This window comes from Lathamus discolor, chromosome Z, assembly GCF_037157495.1.
Source record: "Lathamus discolor isolate bLatDis1 chromosome Z, bLatDis1.hap1, whole genome shotgun sequence".
NCBI classification, from domain to species: domain Eukaryota; kingdom Metazoa; phylum Chordata; class Aves; order Psittaciformes; family Psittacidae; genus Lathamus; species Lathamus discolor.
Window position 1 is genome coordinate 90,333,734 of NC_088909.1, and position 17,851 is coordinate 90,351,584.

The 17,851-nt window shown below is 38.9% G+C and overlaps 1 protein-coding gene across 4 annotated transcripts in view; it reads left to right on the plus strand.

Moving 5' to 3' along the window:
* The window catches only part of ELOVL7 (ELOVL fatty acid elongase 7), a 34,401-nt gene that overhangs the window by 11,918 nt on the left and 4,632 nt on the right, over window positions 1-17,851 (plus strand). For 2 of the 4 annotated variants that reach the window (XM_065663242.1, XM_065663243.1), the window contains exons 2-6: window positions 7,412-7,505; window positions 9,915-10,105; window positions 13,755-13,835; window positions 14,248-14,304; window positions 16,463-16,568. In XM_065663242.1, coding sequence (XP_065519314.1) covers window positions 7,442-7,505; window positions 9,915-10,105; window positions 13,755-13,835; window positions 14,248-14,304; window positions 16,463-16,568 — 499 coding nt within the window. In that variant the 5' untranslated portion in view covers window positions 7,412-7,441. Of the gene's footprint in view, window positions 1-226; window positions 250-4,753; window positions 4,776-7,411; window positions 7,506-9,914; window positions 10,106-13,754; window positions 13,836-14,247; window positions 14,305-16,462; window positions 16,569-17,851 lie in introns of those variants that run through there. The other 2 variants (XM_065663244.1, XM_065663245.1) reach the window with 2 other exon arrangements.

The window sequence follows — 17,851 nt, forward strand, 5'->3', positions numbered from 1 at the left end:
TTTGGGTCAGTTGTCCTGTCTCTGCTTCCTCCCGGCTTCCCCTCATCCCTGGCAGAGCATGAGACTCACAAAGTCCTTGGTCAGCATAAACATTAGTGACCAACAACTAAAAACACTGGTGTTATCAGCGTTGTTCCCAGGCTGAATGTCAAAACCACAGCACTGCACCAGCTACTAAGAAGGAGAAAAATGACTGCTACTGCTGAACCCTGGACAAGGAGCCACTCATTGCAGCACAGGAGTAGGCAGGTGAGACTAGTTGGCTGCAGGATGTCTGACATGCAAATGCTGAAGAGTTTTTGTAAAGACAGAGGAGCTCTGGTAATAAGTTAAAATTCAAGGAGCTTTTCCCGCCTGCTTATGTTTTTGCCTTACTCTGAAACATTGGGAACATTGTGAGGGAGAGAAAACTGGAGAAGATACACTTAATTTCATGGTGTTCACGTCCCACCTGAGACTGGGAATCTTTTCAGGGGCCTGCCCAGAGATTTTCTCATATTTGAGTTAAACTGATAACTTGCGTTCAGGTCTTGGACTGGGTTCTCACTTATAAAGAAACTTTCTTCCAGGCTGTGATTGCAGGGATTGTTTGGACTTGATGTGTCTTTCTATGTAATGTAGGACATCAGTCCCTAAGATCATTTTTGCATGTGTCACTCTAACCCCTAGTGATGCATTTAAGATGTTGGTGATGCCAGATCTTTTCCTGCCTTGCTGTAGCCCAATGTAATTTTTGTGGCTGTGGCGCTCATGTTGTAGAATGTTCCATGTTGCTTGTGATGGACAGAGTGATGACTTGTTGTGGTGCAGGGTGTGAACTTCAGCAGATCTAGTACATGATTGTCTATGAGTAAGCAGGACTGGACATGATAATCCTGTGTCCTTCCTACATGATTTCACTATTAGCTTAAAGGGATCTAAGACAGGATTGCTACTGTCACCTTTCTTGATGCCTACAGCATTGCATTTCTTTTACTTCAATGTTTACTTTGCGTGAGCCTCAGTGCTTTTGTGTGCAGGTTGGCTGAAAAATAGCTTATTTTTCCAAAAGACTAAGCTTTGTGCTGCTGTTGACATATCCTGCAGCTGGCAGACCTGCCAGCAGTGATGCTGTGGGACTGCACACTCAAGCTTCCCCATTCAGCTATTGCTGGTGATTGATTAGTGTACATGGACCAGGAGAATGCCGTTATGATTCTGGCTGGGCATTGGGCACAAAATGGGGCTGTGCTCCTGAAAGATTTCTCACAGGAAGCAGCTTTTTTGTGCCTGTTGCCAGTGTTCAGCTTTGCTATGAAGTCTGCAGTGTCAGTTCTTTTAACAGTTTATAGGCAGGTGTGGAAGGAAATACAAACTGGGCTTTATTTTATGCAAGTTCAGAATAGGAAATCCATTAGTCTGGCAGAAAACCAGTCGGAAGTGTGATTGAAATGAAATGTGTTTTCACTAGTTCTGCTGCTAACAAACGATTCACGTAAGTGAATGACAGAGTTGATGCTAGTTTAAAAAGCAAAGCATTAAAGAGACAGTGTATAAATAATTCAGTAAGGGTGACTACAGAGATGTGTTAGATCTGTTACTGAATACTGCCAATGGGTAATTTTACAAGTAGATGTTCTAATATAGTTTTTAAAACTCTTTAATCTGTTTTTAGGATGTCCACTTTTTTAGAAAAGGAGTTTATATTTGTCTTAAAATCTGCTATTCTCTCCCTCATGTCTACTCTAAAATGTACATGCAGAGATTGTTGATGCATTCTGGGGAGTTAGGGTTGGTGTGTTAAAATGGACTGTCTTCAGAAACAGAATTTGAAATTTAATGAAGGTAGCAGCTAGTACCTTTCTCAAAATTTGGAAGTTTCTCAAAGTACCTCTGCAGCATAGAGTCGTTGTCTTGCCATCTTTTGTCACTTATTTGGGTAGCACTGCCATCTGACAGCAACAACAGTGTTAAACAGCAACATGAGCAAAGAAGGCCACCAAATGCTGAGCAGGATGTAGCCAATTTGCCTAAGAGATGAATCTTTCAAAAGGGTGTTCAACAGAAGGCATAAAGGATGGGGAAGATAATAGAAACTTCTCTGAAGGAAATCCCTAACAACAGGAAACATCCAGCTAAGTACAAAACTTTGTTGCAGAATATAGGTGAGTAGCCCATCTAATGTAAGGCAGTTTGTATTTGTTTGCCAAATGGCATAAGGGAGTAATGTAGCTAGGGTAACTGCAATTATGTAAGCACACAGCCGTGGGAAATAGGAAGGGCAGAGCTGGTATTTCCCAGGTAAAACTTAAGATACCATCTGTGAAATGTCTTGATTTAATTACCCTCTGAACTTCAAGAGCAGAATTAACAGAAGTATGCCAAGTGATTCTGAAATGTGGAAGTTTCATAACTGTGCCTGAGTATGTAAGTCAGTATTACTGTCATTTCTTAAGCTAACATTTTGAAATCAGACCTGCGTGGGTCAGTGCTTTCTACAGACTCTCCCCATCTTCCAGTGGGCTCTCTGGGGTGGAGGGTGCCCCCATCATTACCTACTTGCCTGCTTTTCACATTCTCTAGAACCTTTGTTTGTGGGGTCTGCCTTGGGTGGAAATTATTCCACTGAAGTTTGAACTGTATTGTCTTACAGGGGTCCCTGTAAAGGTAGCTTTTTTGTCTTTCTAATAATTAGCTTTGCAAGTTCTAGTGCAAATTCTTAAGTTCCTGCTGAGTTTTGGAATTTGTTTTCTGAAGTGGCAGACCTTACATTAGATTGTTTCACTTTACTTGGTCTTCTGTCAAGTTGCTTTGTTTGCTTGCTTTGTTCAGTAGCCATCAACACAAAACACTTGTAGAATTATTATTTAAAAGCAAATCTTGGTATCTGTTTTAATGTTTAAAAAATATGTAGGGGGAATAAATGAGCATCAAGAATGGCAAATATCTGTCGTGTGGGCTAAGCAAAGGAATGTGAGAAACTTCATGTTCTCATTTAAAAATAAGGAATGCTTGAGGCATACCAGTAATTCCCATAACAAGAATCACTAATAGTTTTGTGTGCTAGCTGAACTTGAGTACTTCCAGCAACTTGTTACATACTACTTGTCATCATGAGACACTCGCATATAGTTTGGTGTGGTATTTGTGGCATTTTTGGCTGTGTAAATGATCTTATCAGCTACCTTTGCCTCTTCAGTAAAAGTAATAGTCCCACTTGAAATTGGTTCTGCCAAGCTGGATGCCTTAACTGCAGTTAGTGGTCTCTTTCAGCTGTCTGCTGAGCTGCAGGGGACCAGAGTCCAGCAAATTACTTTGGTATTTTAGCATTTCCCTCCTTTGCTTCACTTACACTCCCTATTTTTATAATGGTAAGGATACAGTTATTTAAAGATGCCTTCAGAAATTATGTTAGTGCAGCAGGCTTGAACCTAGGTGAACAGTATTACTGTTCCAATGGCATTTTAAAATAAAAATATAGAAAAGAAAAATAGCCCTAATTTCTTTGTAAGAGCTGAGTTCATTGTACATGCTTTTGGGGTGATTTCAGTGCTTGTTTTCCAAATGTGTGTGCTTAAGAGAGCTGCCTCTGTTCTAAAGGACTTTTCAAGCTAAGCGGACTGAAGTTGCATGACTGCATTTTTTTAAGTTTATGTAAATTTCTTCCAATATGTAATTTAAAAGAACCTAATTTTGAAAAATCAGTCTGGTTTGTGACTTCCCTAATTCTGAGAATGTGAACTTTCTACACACTCTATTTTAAGAAGAAAATTCACTAGTGTTAGTGCAATTTAGTTGCATTTTTTAATTTTGTTGAAAGCAGAAAGTGGAATATTGGAAATAAAAGCACTGGTGTGCTCATTCTGTAAGTACATTAAAAGTTATGAAAACTAAATATGTATTTTCCTGATGAAACTGTGGATATACAAATGATTAATGTTCAGGTGAGTTTACGTAATGAAGAACTAAAGCTGCATATTTATCAAGTATCCTTCTTTGCCCCAAAGTCTTTATCCCTACAGGCCAAATATTTCCAGTCTCACATTAGAGGATAAGGTTTGTAGACTTCAAAACTGCTAAGTGTTATGGAAGATTGCATTATGGTCAAAGTGTTATCAGGTTACTCCTTAACAATGTGTTGTACTGTAAAAAAGCAGTCGTTAAAAAAGGCTGTGGGTTTTTTGCTCAAGCACAATCTAATTGTTTATTCTGTGTGTGGCATGTGGGATTTTTTTATGCTTCTATTAAAAAACCAAACAAGTCTTAAACGTATTGTTTTCCAGTAGGTATGAATTTGTGAACTAAGCGTAACAGAATAAGACAAAATACTTTCAACACTGCTATCAACCCTACTTGTAGGTAGTTAACAAACCAAGAATGCTGAAACAGTAATGCAAACATTTATTCATAGATGTGGGCTTCCAAGCCTAAACTAGGTACCTAATTAAGAAAACAGCTAGAATTGTAAAGCATGTTGAAAGCAAAGTAGTAGTGTTATATATGAAAGTTGATTTTAAATGAATCTTTTAACTGTAGAAAAGTTCTGAACAGCACTGTGTTTCTGGCAGACATTACTCCTACTCCTGAAATAGTTTTACCTTATTGTAGTTTGTTTACCTTCAGATTCAGGGTAATTGATCAGTCAGTGTGTCTTTGTGTTGAGGCTGTGGCTGCTTTCTGACTGATGCATTGTTCTTTCTAGGATAGTAACTAAACTGCAGAAACTTCCAGAAAAAGTTTAGCATCTACTGTGGAGCTTCCTTGCTTGGTTATGAGCAGAAAAGAAACCCTGAAGGGTGAGAGCCTTGAAGGATGTCTTAGCTCTTGTGAAACATTTTAAAGGGGGAAGAATTGCAAATGCTGGAGTCAGGGGAGGTGGGACAAATGCCTCTCCATCAGCATGGCAGGGGCTGGGAAACGTCAGGATTTCCTGTTTTCACCTGCTGCCTTTCTACTAGAAGCAGAAGCAATCTGTTGGAAGTAGTCTGGTTCCAGATAAAAAGCTTGCATTAGGTCCCAATGCCTTGCAGTCATAAGAGTTTCTGTTTAAACACCGACAGCATTTATCGGACTCCTGATGCAAAAATAAAATGTCAACAAGTCAAGTGATAAATGTAAAGAATTGTCTATTTCTGAGGTTGCAGTTTTCAGGATGAGAGGCTTGCACTGTAAAAGGGAGAAAAAGTCAACCAATGCCCCAAGCTTATAATCAATGGCAATTCTTTTTGAGCCAGCATTCACACAGAATTTTCTGGATTTTTGGAAGCATGTTTTGAAGCAGTAGGTTACTTCTTTCATTTAGGTTTTGGTCAGCATGTTGAGCTAGCTGGTCTGAATGAGTTCCAGTAACATCATCAGATGAGAGTGGGAAAACTGGCAGTGAAATCAGTGAACTATCTTTATTATTGATTAAATATAATGTAATATTGGTATTCAGTGAATATATTTAATAAATACTGAGCCATGCTGTGCACAAGGTGTCTGTAGACTTTGGCAGAATATTGTCCTAACTCCTGAACAAGGTACCTTCTATTTGCCATGTCTTGTCGCTTGATAGACTGTTCTCATGAGACTGAAATGGGAGTACTGGATTTTAAAGATAACTTATTGAAATCAATGTAATTATTGAAATAAGTGTTTACAAAGCACAGATTTTGTAACACTTCCCCCAGCACCAGTTACAGCTGAGATGCCTGGCTGTCATAGTTGGGCAGTCTGAAATACTTGTGTACAAAACAGGATTGGTTTTACATATGCTTGATGTAATTTATAGTTTGGTTTATGGAGCAAAATGGCAAGGATATTTTTAATTTGTCTTTAACCGTAAAATCTTTTGTCATGTGATTGCTGGTCCCAAAAGCAAGAGGGCCACTTAAGTTTCCATTAGAAAAGGAAGAAGATATCCCCAGCTGCTTCTTATTTTGTCAGCACCTTCATAAATATAGAGCTTTGTAGCAAACATTGCAATATAAACATAGGGCATGTGAAAATGGTCAGCATAAAGGCATTGACATTGAGTTGGGGAATGCTGATGCTGGAGGATGGTATTTCTGGAAAATGTGAACTTTAAACAGACTAAGAGAGGGAATATTTTCTGAACACAAAATTGATGGTGGTTTCAGATGTTCATCAGACACACAGGACAGAGGTGCAAGCAGGAGAACTAGTGGGTGGCAAAGTAAGAACTGTGAAAAGGTAGGTCAGATGAGCTCTAATGAAGGGAAGCTTGTCTGTGTTGCATCTTGTGATGAAGGGTGGGTGTTGTGTACTTTTGAGGCACCTAAAAACTCCTGTGAAGTGGCAGTAAACAGGAGGGTAGTATAGACATGGAGATAAGGGTGAAATTGTTTTTCGGGAGTGTTAAGGTAAGGATAAATAAGAAGATGACAGTGGGGAGATATGAGGAGAGATGCATTACCATCATGAGGGTAGAACTGGTTCTGCAAACATCCATCTGCCTTAGTCTGAAGGAGATGCAGAAGGGCAGCCTGAGCAAAGGAGCTGGTTATCAAGGTGTGCTACAGCCTGGACTAACAAAGGTGTGACTAAGTAGTGTGAGGATTACACAGGGGTATGGAGAGAAATCATATGGCAAAGTGAGACCCTGAGTGGGAATAGCAGAGACACCCTTCAAATGTGTTGGGATTTTTGAAAAGTATTTTCTAGGTGGAATGAGGCAAGGGCAGGGCTGATTAGTATTTGATTTTGGAGGAAAAATCAGCATTCATATAAGCATACTTTCTGAAAAGTTTTGCATATGTAGGTGGTGCTGCAGGCAAACTGGATATGCTGGATAATTCTCGTGAGTTAATGGCATTACCAGTGGTACTATGACACTTCACGATCCTGGTGTGGAAACAGTTGATTCATCAGGGTGTGATTTGCATGCAAATTGTAGCATAGCTAATTATTGTATTTAAAAGGAGTATGCAGACATATTGGCACCTTTCTTCCTTCCCACCTACCTTAGAAATGCTTCTTGGTTAGAAAAATTTAAATTTTCAGCACTAAATGTTGAAAAGCTGAACTTCATCGCATAACAGTGACTCGGTCTGTCAAGTGGAGATGGTAATAAAACAACTTAAGCAGCTGCTCTTTATTTATATTTACCCCTTAACTGTAATGGTTAACCACAGCATGGTTTCTTGAGATAACACTTTATAGCATGGAACCATCTTGTTTGGTGTGTAGAGATTACAAAGTCATATTGTTGTGCATAACCGCTCAGCTATAAATTAGTCCTAAGTATAGTGTGATATGGTCAGTAAAAGCTCCCTAATCTGTATTTCACATATGGTGCTCTGCTGGCCCTCTATATTTTTTTTCCTTTCTGTTTTCTGAATATCCTTTCCAAAACACTTTATTGACCTTTATTTTATTAATAATAAAAAAAAAATAATCTGTATTTCTGTTTTGGTTTGTTTTTCTGCAGGCAGCATCATAAAATCTTAATCAAGTGAAAATGGCCTTTACCAATCTGACATCAAAGGCTGTGCTACTGTATGATGAATGGATTAAAGATGCCGGTGAGTCACTTAAATCTTAAACTCATAAACTTTCAATAATTCTGAATAGCAGTGCGTAGCTATTCCAGGTATTCTGTTTATCAACTTAAAGTAGCTTTGTCTTCCTGTATTTCTAAGAATTGCCGAGTTACCTATTGACATTTTGAACTATGAACAGCAGACTACTTTGTGCATTTTAAAAAAAGAAAAAAACTCAAAACCCATCAAGTTTATGGGTTTAACCTTAGACTGAATTAAGTGCAGGCAGTGATTCTTCTGTAATAATTTCTGGCTTACCTGAATTGTACAATTTACATTTTTTCTGTGCTTCTGAGTGCAAAGGTTTAATTATTCTTCATTACCAAATAATGATGTTTTTCACATAATTGAGCTAAGTGTGTGGTATTTTGCTTTTACAAAGTGAAAAAAAAAAAACCCTCAAAAACCTTGCTAAGTCACAGTATCTCAAAAATTAATCCTCAAAGTAATTAACTCTGACACAGTTCTGTTTTGAAAAAGAATGTTAGTCTTTTATTGCTGCTGGTAACAGGTATGAAACTGTGCTTTAATGTTGTTGTTCTGTAGTTTGAATACTTGCCAAGAAAAGATAGAGATGATTTCAAGTCTGGGGTTAAGACCCATGTGTCACAGTAGAAGAGGCATGTTCCTCACTGTGGTAGGCGCATAGTGACAGGGATTAGCTGACTCCTGGGGAAAACCTGAGAAGCAGTTAAGGTTTGATCAATAAAAGTACAAATTTATCTTTTCCAGTACAGCTGAGAACCATTTGTCCTGTTCTGCAGAGCCACAGCATACAAGCGAGATGGGAGTTTTATCAGTATGACTCCTGGGGTGAAGTGGATTGGGACAGAGCTGGGTGATGGAGCATTTCTGCTACAGTGTACATGACTTCAGAATTTGAGTTCCTTGTACCCCTGCCTACCAGTGCTTCTGTTTGGCTTTTCATGGCATATTGTTAGTGGTGGGATATTGTTTTGTCAGGATCAGGCTGGGAAGACCAGTGGGAAAACTTTGGTGGTACCAGTGCAAGGGGTGAATGCAGAAAAAGCAGTCAGTTGTGAAGAGCTGGTGATTTGCTTCGAGTTCAACACCTACAGGAGCCTAGTGATGTGTTTCACAATCCTTGTTGGTCTGTGGGCAGCATCACTGGGCACATGACAGGCTGTGAGCAGCATTATAATATGTGCTTTCTCCCTCAACCTGTTTTAAAACTTCCAGTGGCTGTAAACAAACTCAAAAGGTATCTTGGGTGGTGTGTTGCTTGAATGCTGTAGGTTGAAAAATCACAGACTTCAGACATTTGGCCATGAATTAAGCACTCAACAAAAATTGCAGTGGTATAATTTCACCCCCAAAATACTACTACAAACCATGAAAGCATCAGTTTACTGAATCACTGGGGGTTGGACCAGATGACCATTGAAGGTCCCTTCAAACCCAAACCATGCTATGATTAGTTAAGTTTGGGGTCATTCAGAAATTAGTATTCCAAAAGTTGGTTTTTAAAAATTAAAACTAATATATATAAGTTTTTTTAAAAAAGAACATGAAGCGCATATCTGTTCTCCTGCTTACGGAGAAATATGGAACTCTTTGGTGAGCTGGGACACAGTGATGGGCCACAGAAGGGTGCATTGGTGCTGTGGTGACGCTTAGGAGTGCCTGCAAGCCTCAGCTGCAGGGACAGAGGGAGCGGGGTGTGCATAGGAGGAGGACTCTGCAATACTTCTGTCTGGGATAACTGGACATAAGCTGGCAACATTTTTGCTGTTTGGAGGCTTGTAGTATGAAAATGTGTGTTTTATGGTGCTGTGAAGTGGTCGGGACTGAATAGGCATAAAGCCTGAAATACTAAACTGTGAATACCAATTTATGGGACAGAAGGTCTTCGAACTTTAAAATCCTTTTGCTTGCTATTTTTAACATCATACGGCTTATAAAGCTCAAGGATCTTGAAAAGCATGGCTGCTCCCTCTGACTTGTACCCATGAAATAATGTTCATGCTTTTCTATAAGAATGAAATTTCACATGGAAAAGCAGCCTCAGTGATCTGCTTGTACGCTGCCTTCTTCTTATGCTGCCCTCTGAGCCCCATTCGTGTGTGAAAGCATAGCATTTTCATGGAGAGCCCTAGTCGTGCCACTCATGATTGTTTCTTCTGTTCATTGTATGTGAAGAGTTGATGCAGAGAACTGCTGAATCCTACAGGTGCTAAATCTTGTTATCCAGTCAGTATGGATTTGAGATTAATGGACTCTGAAACATGATCAGTGACAATAAAAAAACATGATCAGTGAAAATAAAAAGCTGTTAAGAACTAATTACCTTTCTGTAGCTGGTTAAGGATTTAGTAAGTCCTGAAAAGATCTGATTTTTGTCTTTTTTTTTTCCTTCTTCCCCTCCTATAGATCCAAGGCTGGAAGGCTGGCCACTCATGTCTTCACCATTTCCAACAACCTTTATCATTGTAACCTACATTTATTTTGTCACTTCTTTGGGACCCAGAATCATGGAAAATAAAAAACCTTTTGAACTGAGGCAGATAATGGCATTTTATAATTTTAGTGTGGTGGCCCTCTCTATATATATGACTTATGAAGTAAGTATTACTTGTATTTGTAATGTATTTATGTTTTGTGTTGCTAACCACTAACATCTCTTAAATTTATTAACAAAATTCCCACTCTGCACTTCTCAAAAAGCTATTATTCTGATTGCTGTAATTATATTCCTCCAAGTGGTATACTAGACTAGTTCAGATGATACTTGAAAAAAAGGGAATAAGTCATACCTAGAAGGAAAGATTGTAAAATATCTTATGTGTCATTATATTTAATATACAAAATTAAAAATTGTCATAACTTATTTAATTTCCCTGGGCTGTAGTAGGTAAAGCAAACTAATGTTTTCCTTAGTCTGTTGTAACTATTTCTGTCCTACCACGTAATAATCAACACTCATTTTTCAAATACTGTATAAGGTATATTTACTATCAAATAATCTTCAGATGGATCTGCTTTTTAAATGACAGAAGTTAACAAAATCTAATATTCATCGTAAAAAACAAACCAAAACAACCAAACACCCCCTCCAAAATAAAAAATTACCAAACCCCACCAAAACAAACAAGAAAAAAACCCCAAAACCAAACAAAAACCAAAAGAACACCCCTTTCCCCAAAACCCGAACCATGAAAGTCTTTAGCATTAATTTTTCCCTACCTCAAGTATAGCAAATGCTTTTGTCTAAAAAGGAATGTTGTGATTTGCTGTAGTTCATTGCTCAAGCAAAATGTTAGACTTTGGAAAGCCTGATGAGTTGTATAGTGTTATGGATTGAATGACTTTAAATCCTTGGTATAGACTGAATGTACAATTTAGGTAGAATCTTTAGTTTGCATCCTTAATCCTTAAGATAGTTAATGTCTGCTGAGTCTGCTTGGTTGGGTTGGGTTTTTTTGGTGGGTGTTTGGGTTCTTTTGTTTTGGTGTTTGTGGGCGGATATTTGTTTTTTGTTTTTTTTTTGTTTTTTTTTTTTTTTTTTTGTTTTTGTTGGCTGTTTTTTTTGGCTGGCTGTTGGTGTTCTGGTTGGGGTTTTTTTGGTTGGCTTTTTTTTGGATGGCATTTTTTTGGTTGGCTTTTTTTTTTTGTTGGCATTTCTTTGGTTGGTATTTTTTTGGTTGGTTTTTAAAGTGCAGTTATTTAGGAACAGTGTGAATGATAGTTTCATACATTTCTTTGGTGAAGCATCACTATGCTAGTACTGACCCTCTTTGTGTTAAATATGGCTGTGTGGCTATTTCAGGTTTGGCAAACTAGTGATGAAAAGTTATCAGATTGCACCAAATTGGCAGGATACCTTTCTATTAGCTCAATTTGCATAGACTTCATCCTGATTTAACAATGAACTGTGTGGCATTTCTTTTAACAGCACTTTAAAGGCAGTGCAGCAGCAGGTGCTTTGTGTCATGGTTGTTTTGGAGAAACTGGTAGGCAAATGTCTATGTTTGCTCTTTAGACTTTGTTTCGAAAAATCACTTAACTTTTGTGATTTGGTGCCAGGTTGATTTTAGAATCATAGAATCATAGAATAGTGAGGGTTGGAAAGGACCTTAAGATCATCTAGTTCCAACCCCCCTGCCATGGGCTGGGACATCTCACACTAGACCATGACACCCAAGGCTTTGTCCAGCCTGGCCTTGAACACTGCCAGGGACGGAGAGTTCACAACTTCCCTGGGCAACCCATTCCCGTGCCTCACCACCCTTACAGTAAAGAACTTCTTCCTTGTATCCGATCTAAACTTCCGCTGTTTAAGTTTTGACCCATTAGCCCTTGTCCTATAACTAAAGTCTCTAACAAAGAGTCCCTCCCCAGAGTCCTTATAGGCCCCCTTGAGATGCTGGAAGGCTGCTATGAGGTCTCCACGCATCCTTTTCTTCTCCAGGCTGAACAGCCCCAACTTTCTCAGCCTGTCTTCATATGGGAGGTGCTCCAGTCCCCTGATCATCCTTGTGGCCCTCCTGTGGACTTGTTCCAACAGTTCCATGTCCTTTTTATGTTGAGGACACCAGAACTGCACACAATACTCCAGGTGAGGTCTCACAAGAGCAGAGTATGAGGGGTGGGATCACCTCCTTGGACCTGCTGGTCACGCTTCTTTTGATGCAGCCCAGGATACCGTTGGCTTTCTGGGCTGTGAGCGCACACTGAAGCCAGCTTATGTTCATTTTCTCATTGACCAACACCCCCAAGTCCTTCTCGACAGGGCTGCTCTGAATCTCTTCTCTGCCCAACCTGTAGCTGTGCCTGCGATTGCTCCGACCCAGGTGTAGGGCCTTACACTTGTCATGGTCAGGCTTAGCAACTTCATTCACCAGCTCCTTCAGGACCCGCGGATGGATTTCATCAGGTCCCATGGACTTGTGAACATTCAGGTTCTTAAAATGATCCCGAACCAGATCCTCTCCTACAGTGGGCCCGAGGTCTTCATTCTCACAGTCCCTGCGTCTGCCTTCCAAGACTTGGGTGGTGTGGTCAGAGCCTTTGCCAGTGAAGACTGAGGCAAAGAAGTCATTAACAACCTCAGCCTTCTCCAAATCCAGGGTAGCCAGTTCTCCTGACAGCTTCCAGAGAGGGCTTACGTTGTCCCTAGTATTGGTATATATTATATACCTAGTTTTGGTATAGCCCTCCGAAGCAAAAAAATAATATTAAGCTTCTGTTAGTGTCTGGTACTGGCGCAGAATTCAATTAGTCTGCTGTACAGACTTCGTGTTACCATTTCATGAAAGAATGCTTGGATAGAATGTTGATGGGTTGAATTTCTGCTATTGTGTGGTGCTCAGCAAAAAGCTGATTCTTTCCCTCTTTGGAGCTAAGCCATTTGGTGGGTGCTTTAGTATTGTGCTGTCTGGGTGGTGTTTCAAATCTTGTTTTATTTAAGCAACTGATTCTTCTAGGAAGTTAAATGGACTAAACCCCTCCATTTGTTAAGAATGCTGAACCTCCCTGCTATCATGCATGAGTGGACGATCATGATCAATGGATGAGAAACACTTTATGGATAGATAGAAGATAGAGTAGTCCTAGTGGATGCCAAGCTTTAATTTATTCCAAGAGAAACGATTAAATTATGTTTGTTACAGACAGTCCTTTGGTCATGCATATGCTGTTGATTGTAAACTGCTAACTCTCGTTGCTTATATCAGTGAAAGACTAAATGAATGTTTAACTAAGGAAAATTTTAAAACTATGATACAAAATATACAGTTCCTTGTCTTTCATAATATCAAGCCATATTTTTCTGTTGTGCTGGTTTTCTTACAGTATTAAGATGCCATGCTGGTTTCTTTTTGGTATTGGTATTTCTATTTGGTGGTTGACTGTGATAGCAATTTTCAAAAACTATCAAAATGTTTGCTTTGTTTTTGTGGTCTGATTTACACAGGAAGTTGCCTTTTTAACACTGGTTTTGAGAAGCGGCTGTTTCTCCTCTTCAGTTACTAGTGCTGAAATTATGGGTGTAGGAGGAAAGTTCTTCTCTATAGGTGTGGTCCTGGGGTTAGAAATTCATTAATTTGCAACAGCAAAGGATTAGTGGGTAGCTAGCCCACACAGAGGTAGGTGATTGACATAGCTGTGAATTCAACAAGTTTTTAATATTGTTTTCTCCTTCTGCTTAGTTTTTGTAAAACTAATCCTAAAGTAATGAAATTTTTCAATTTTTTTCCCTTTTCTTTGCTCCAGTTTCTTATGTCGGGTTGGGCCACAGGGTATTCATTCCGGTGTGATATTGTTGACTACTCAAGGTCACCTACAGCTCTGAGAGTAAGTTGCCAAACACAGAGCTTAATTGTTATGCTGCACTGACTTTATGTTTAGGACTGGTTTTTGTACAACTAAATGCACTGCAGTAGAGTGGAATGCACTAAATAGAAATAGCCTCTTGCATAATGTGGAGCATGTGAATTAACTGGAGGGGTTGATTGTTTGGTAGAAAGGAAAAGGCTATGTATTTTTTGCTTGTTCCTCCTGCTTTTAAAATTCTTTCAGGATTAAATGTTTTGTGTTTTTAAAGAAAAAACAAACAAACTGTATATTTAAATATTTAATGCATACCTTGTGACACTGCTTACTCATCCCACTACTTTTCTTTATATACTTTCTTTATTTTTTTTATGCTGCTTAGTTTTATTTATGACTCTTACGATATAACAGTTTTTGGCTTTTACTCTTGCAGATGGTACGAACTTGCTGGCTTTACTACTTTTCCAAGTTCATTGAATTATTGGACACTGTAAGTATTTGTAGCTTAATAAAAGAAGTATTGATGTTTCCTTTTCACAGTAGAAGAACAGGTGCTGTTCGGGACTGAGGAGCATAACCTGATTTTTATTTAGTACTTCAATCTTCAGTCAGTGGAATACTGTCAAGGTGTTTACCCTTACTATTTATTCTCATCTAATTGTCCCATTACACGTCATTTATTGTTTGTCAGGAAAAATGTTAATAATGGAACACACCTTTAAAAACTTAGGGAGCCATGATAACTTGTCTGTTTAACAGCCGAGTACACTAACCTGTTGTGCTATGACAGTGCTGTCTCAACACTGCAGGTAAAAGAACACCTGATCATGGCGAATCTTTTCCATGTCATCTTCAGATTTTATCTTCCACATTCAGGATATTTTCAGCAGCAGCTCTGGATGCAGCATAAATTTGCCATACATACCTGCTCTAAATTCCTGTGTATATCTTGGAGGTCATGACTATAGATGTGTTTGGTGTCAGGCTGGCACTCTAACCTGTTTTTAATGTCTGAGTAGCAATGCATTGAAGCAGTCTGCAAACCTCACTTGCCACCAGCAAGTGTCTGCTTCACCTCTTCCTGAGACCAACACCTAATAGTTAGGGCTGTTTAGGCTGGAGAAGAGAAGGCTGCGTGGAGACCTCATAGCAGCCTTCCAGTACCTGAAAGGGGCCTATAAGGATGCTGGGGGGAGGGACTCTTTGTTAGGGACTGTAGTGACAGGACAAGGGGTAACGGGTTCAAACTTAAACAGGGGAAGTTTAGATTGGATATAAGGAGGAAGTTCTTTACTGTAAGGGTGGTGAGGCACTGGATTTACACAGAAGTTGTAAATCTGTGGCGATGTTCAAGGCCAGGTTGGACAGAGCCTTGGGTGAGATGGTTTAGTGTGAGTTGTCCCTGCCCATGGTGGGGGGGTTGGGACTAAGTGATCTTAAGGTTCTTTCTAATCCTAACTCTTCTGTGATTCTGTAATAGGGTTAGCTTAGCTATTTTCAAGCCAGCTTCAGAGGGTTGGAATCAGCTCTGATTTAATTTCTGTGGGGCACAGCAGTGGTGATTCAGGAGCTGGCTCATGAGCAGTTAGGATGTTATACATCCTGTGAGCAAAATTAGCCATCTAACTTTCATCTGCAAATACTCATGATTCAGCACTGGAAGATGTTACTGACTGAGCCAAATGGAATGGTAATGGAAGGGCCAGGAATGCTAAAACTGGAAAAGCCTGACAAGTTTAGTCCTCTATTTACCTTTACTTTACTACCCACTGGTTAGACTGCTCCTTTTTAATTAGTCCTGGGCCTGAAATTTCTTTTCTTTTTTTTTTTTTTTGTGTGCTTTTTTTTTTGTGTTTTTTTTGTTTGTTTGTTTTGTTTTTTAATTTGTTTTGTTTGAATCTACCCAATTAGCTACTTTTTTCTCAGCAGCTTTTTAGATTTATTGCATAAATAATTTCTTAGCTGTATTTAAGTCAGCTGTTCCCGAATGTTTTCCATGACACACCAGACTTTTCCTCTGTATTTATTTGCTTGCCACCTGATACTACCCTTTGCATGACCTGACTTCATACATGGTTTTCTTGCCCTGTCTTCCTTTTATACTTCCCTCAATGTCTGTCCTTTAAAATGTGTCCCATCAATATAATTAAGAAGACATACATACATTCAGTTCAACTTTGCCTTTTTCCAAGGATAACCAAGTCAGTGTTCATAAAAAAAGTGCTATCTTTCTAACCCTATATTTTGTACTGTCTGTGTCTGGTACTAGGCCTTTGGCTAATTTTCCCAAATGCCCTTGCATTAGTAGCTCAGGGGACTTAAAATGTAATGCTTCTAGATATTTCTCAATCTAAACAGGTCCATCTTATGCTGTCTGTTGCACACGTAAGTGATGGTTCAGCCTTGGACACTTGCTTTCAAACATTGCTCTGGCATTTGAGATGCCACAGCTGAATTTTACATACGAATTTAATTACTTTTGAAAACTAGTCTTCATCTCCCGAGCCTCAGTTTCTCCTCCCAAGACTAACTGTGAAGAACTGTTAAATGTATAGTAGTGGGCAGCTAGCACTAATGCATAGTTTTCTCTAAGTATGTTCAGCTTGATTATCTACTGTAACATTCTGTTCATTAAAAATCTGTTTCAGATTTTTTTTGTGCTGCGTAAGAAAAACAACCAAGTTACATTCCTGCATGTCTTTCATCATTCCATCATGCCATGGACCTGGTGGTTTGGAGTCAAATTTGCTGCAGGTAGTGGAGAGAGAGTTGAAGTTGTACATATCTTCTGATAGTAAAAGTTAACTGTGCTAGACAAAAAACATTGCAAACATCGGTGTTTTAAAATTTAGATGTCTGCAGTATTTCATGAAGCATCTGAGATCGCCATAATTATTTAAATGGGTGGGGAATACTCAATTTTCCTATTTGACAGTATTTTGTGCAGTGTTGTTTTTTCTTAGGGGGGTGAAGGGTGCAGAAGAGAACTTGCATATGCAGTGATGTGACTGCAAAATCAGAAGTGCTAAGGGAGACATATGAGGCAGGTGACTGTCGAAATTACTTCAGAGCCATTTGTCCCCCTATGTAGCTATTTTTGCTGGCTTCAGGTAGTGTAATTGGGGCATATTTACATCCCATATTTTGACTTTCACAAAACCACAGAAACATTTTTCTGGATCTTACTTACTACAGAAGCTTGTTCGAATTGCACTGAATTGAAAGTATTTGTCTACTTCCATCTTACCTTCACTTTCTTCTTTCCTGCTCTGTATGTCTATGCATTCATCTTCCTATGCTGTAATATTAGTGTGCACCATTAATAAACAAAGGTTGCCGTGAGAATAGCCTGATAAGCACTGAGTGGAGAAATGCAGAGTCATTTAGCAATCCATTTCTATGAGGCTGTGGGTTTGCGTTTTTTTTTTTTTTTGTTGTTTTTTTGAGTTGCCCCCGAAAAATAGGGGTTTTGTGTGTTTCTTCACTCATGTTCTCTGTCATGTTTGGGTTTTTTTCCCCAGAAAGTGGGTGACAAACTGATGAAGAGAACCATTGCTTATTAAATCTGATCGGTCAAGAATACAAAAGTAACAAGTGGAAGCAGTCCATAGAATTGGTAGATGGACTCTTTTGAACATATCCAGTGTGCAGATTTTGCTAGTGTATAGAAGAATAAATTTCTGCTGGATTTACTGAGTTATTTTTAGTAGGAAGCTGGTGTTTTGATCATGTCTTTTTCAAATGTTGCTGAGTAACTTGTATTTCAATTAGTTAATGATGAAATTGTGAGTAGTTTTTTCAGCATACAGTTCAGTGTGTTTGGAAAACACAAAAAAGCACAAGCAACTAACAGTCCTTCCTCTTCAATCTCAAAAGTTTCCATTTATAGGTGATTAACTTTCTGCTTTTTATCTAGACATCAATGTACCAGCTACAGGCTTCTGATTTTGCATCAGGTTCAGATTTCCCATATGATAATTTGACAAATACTTTTAGCAAAGTATGCAAGAACCATTTTGTCCTCTGCTAATAATAGT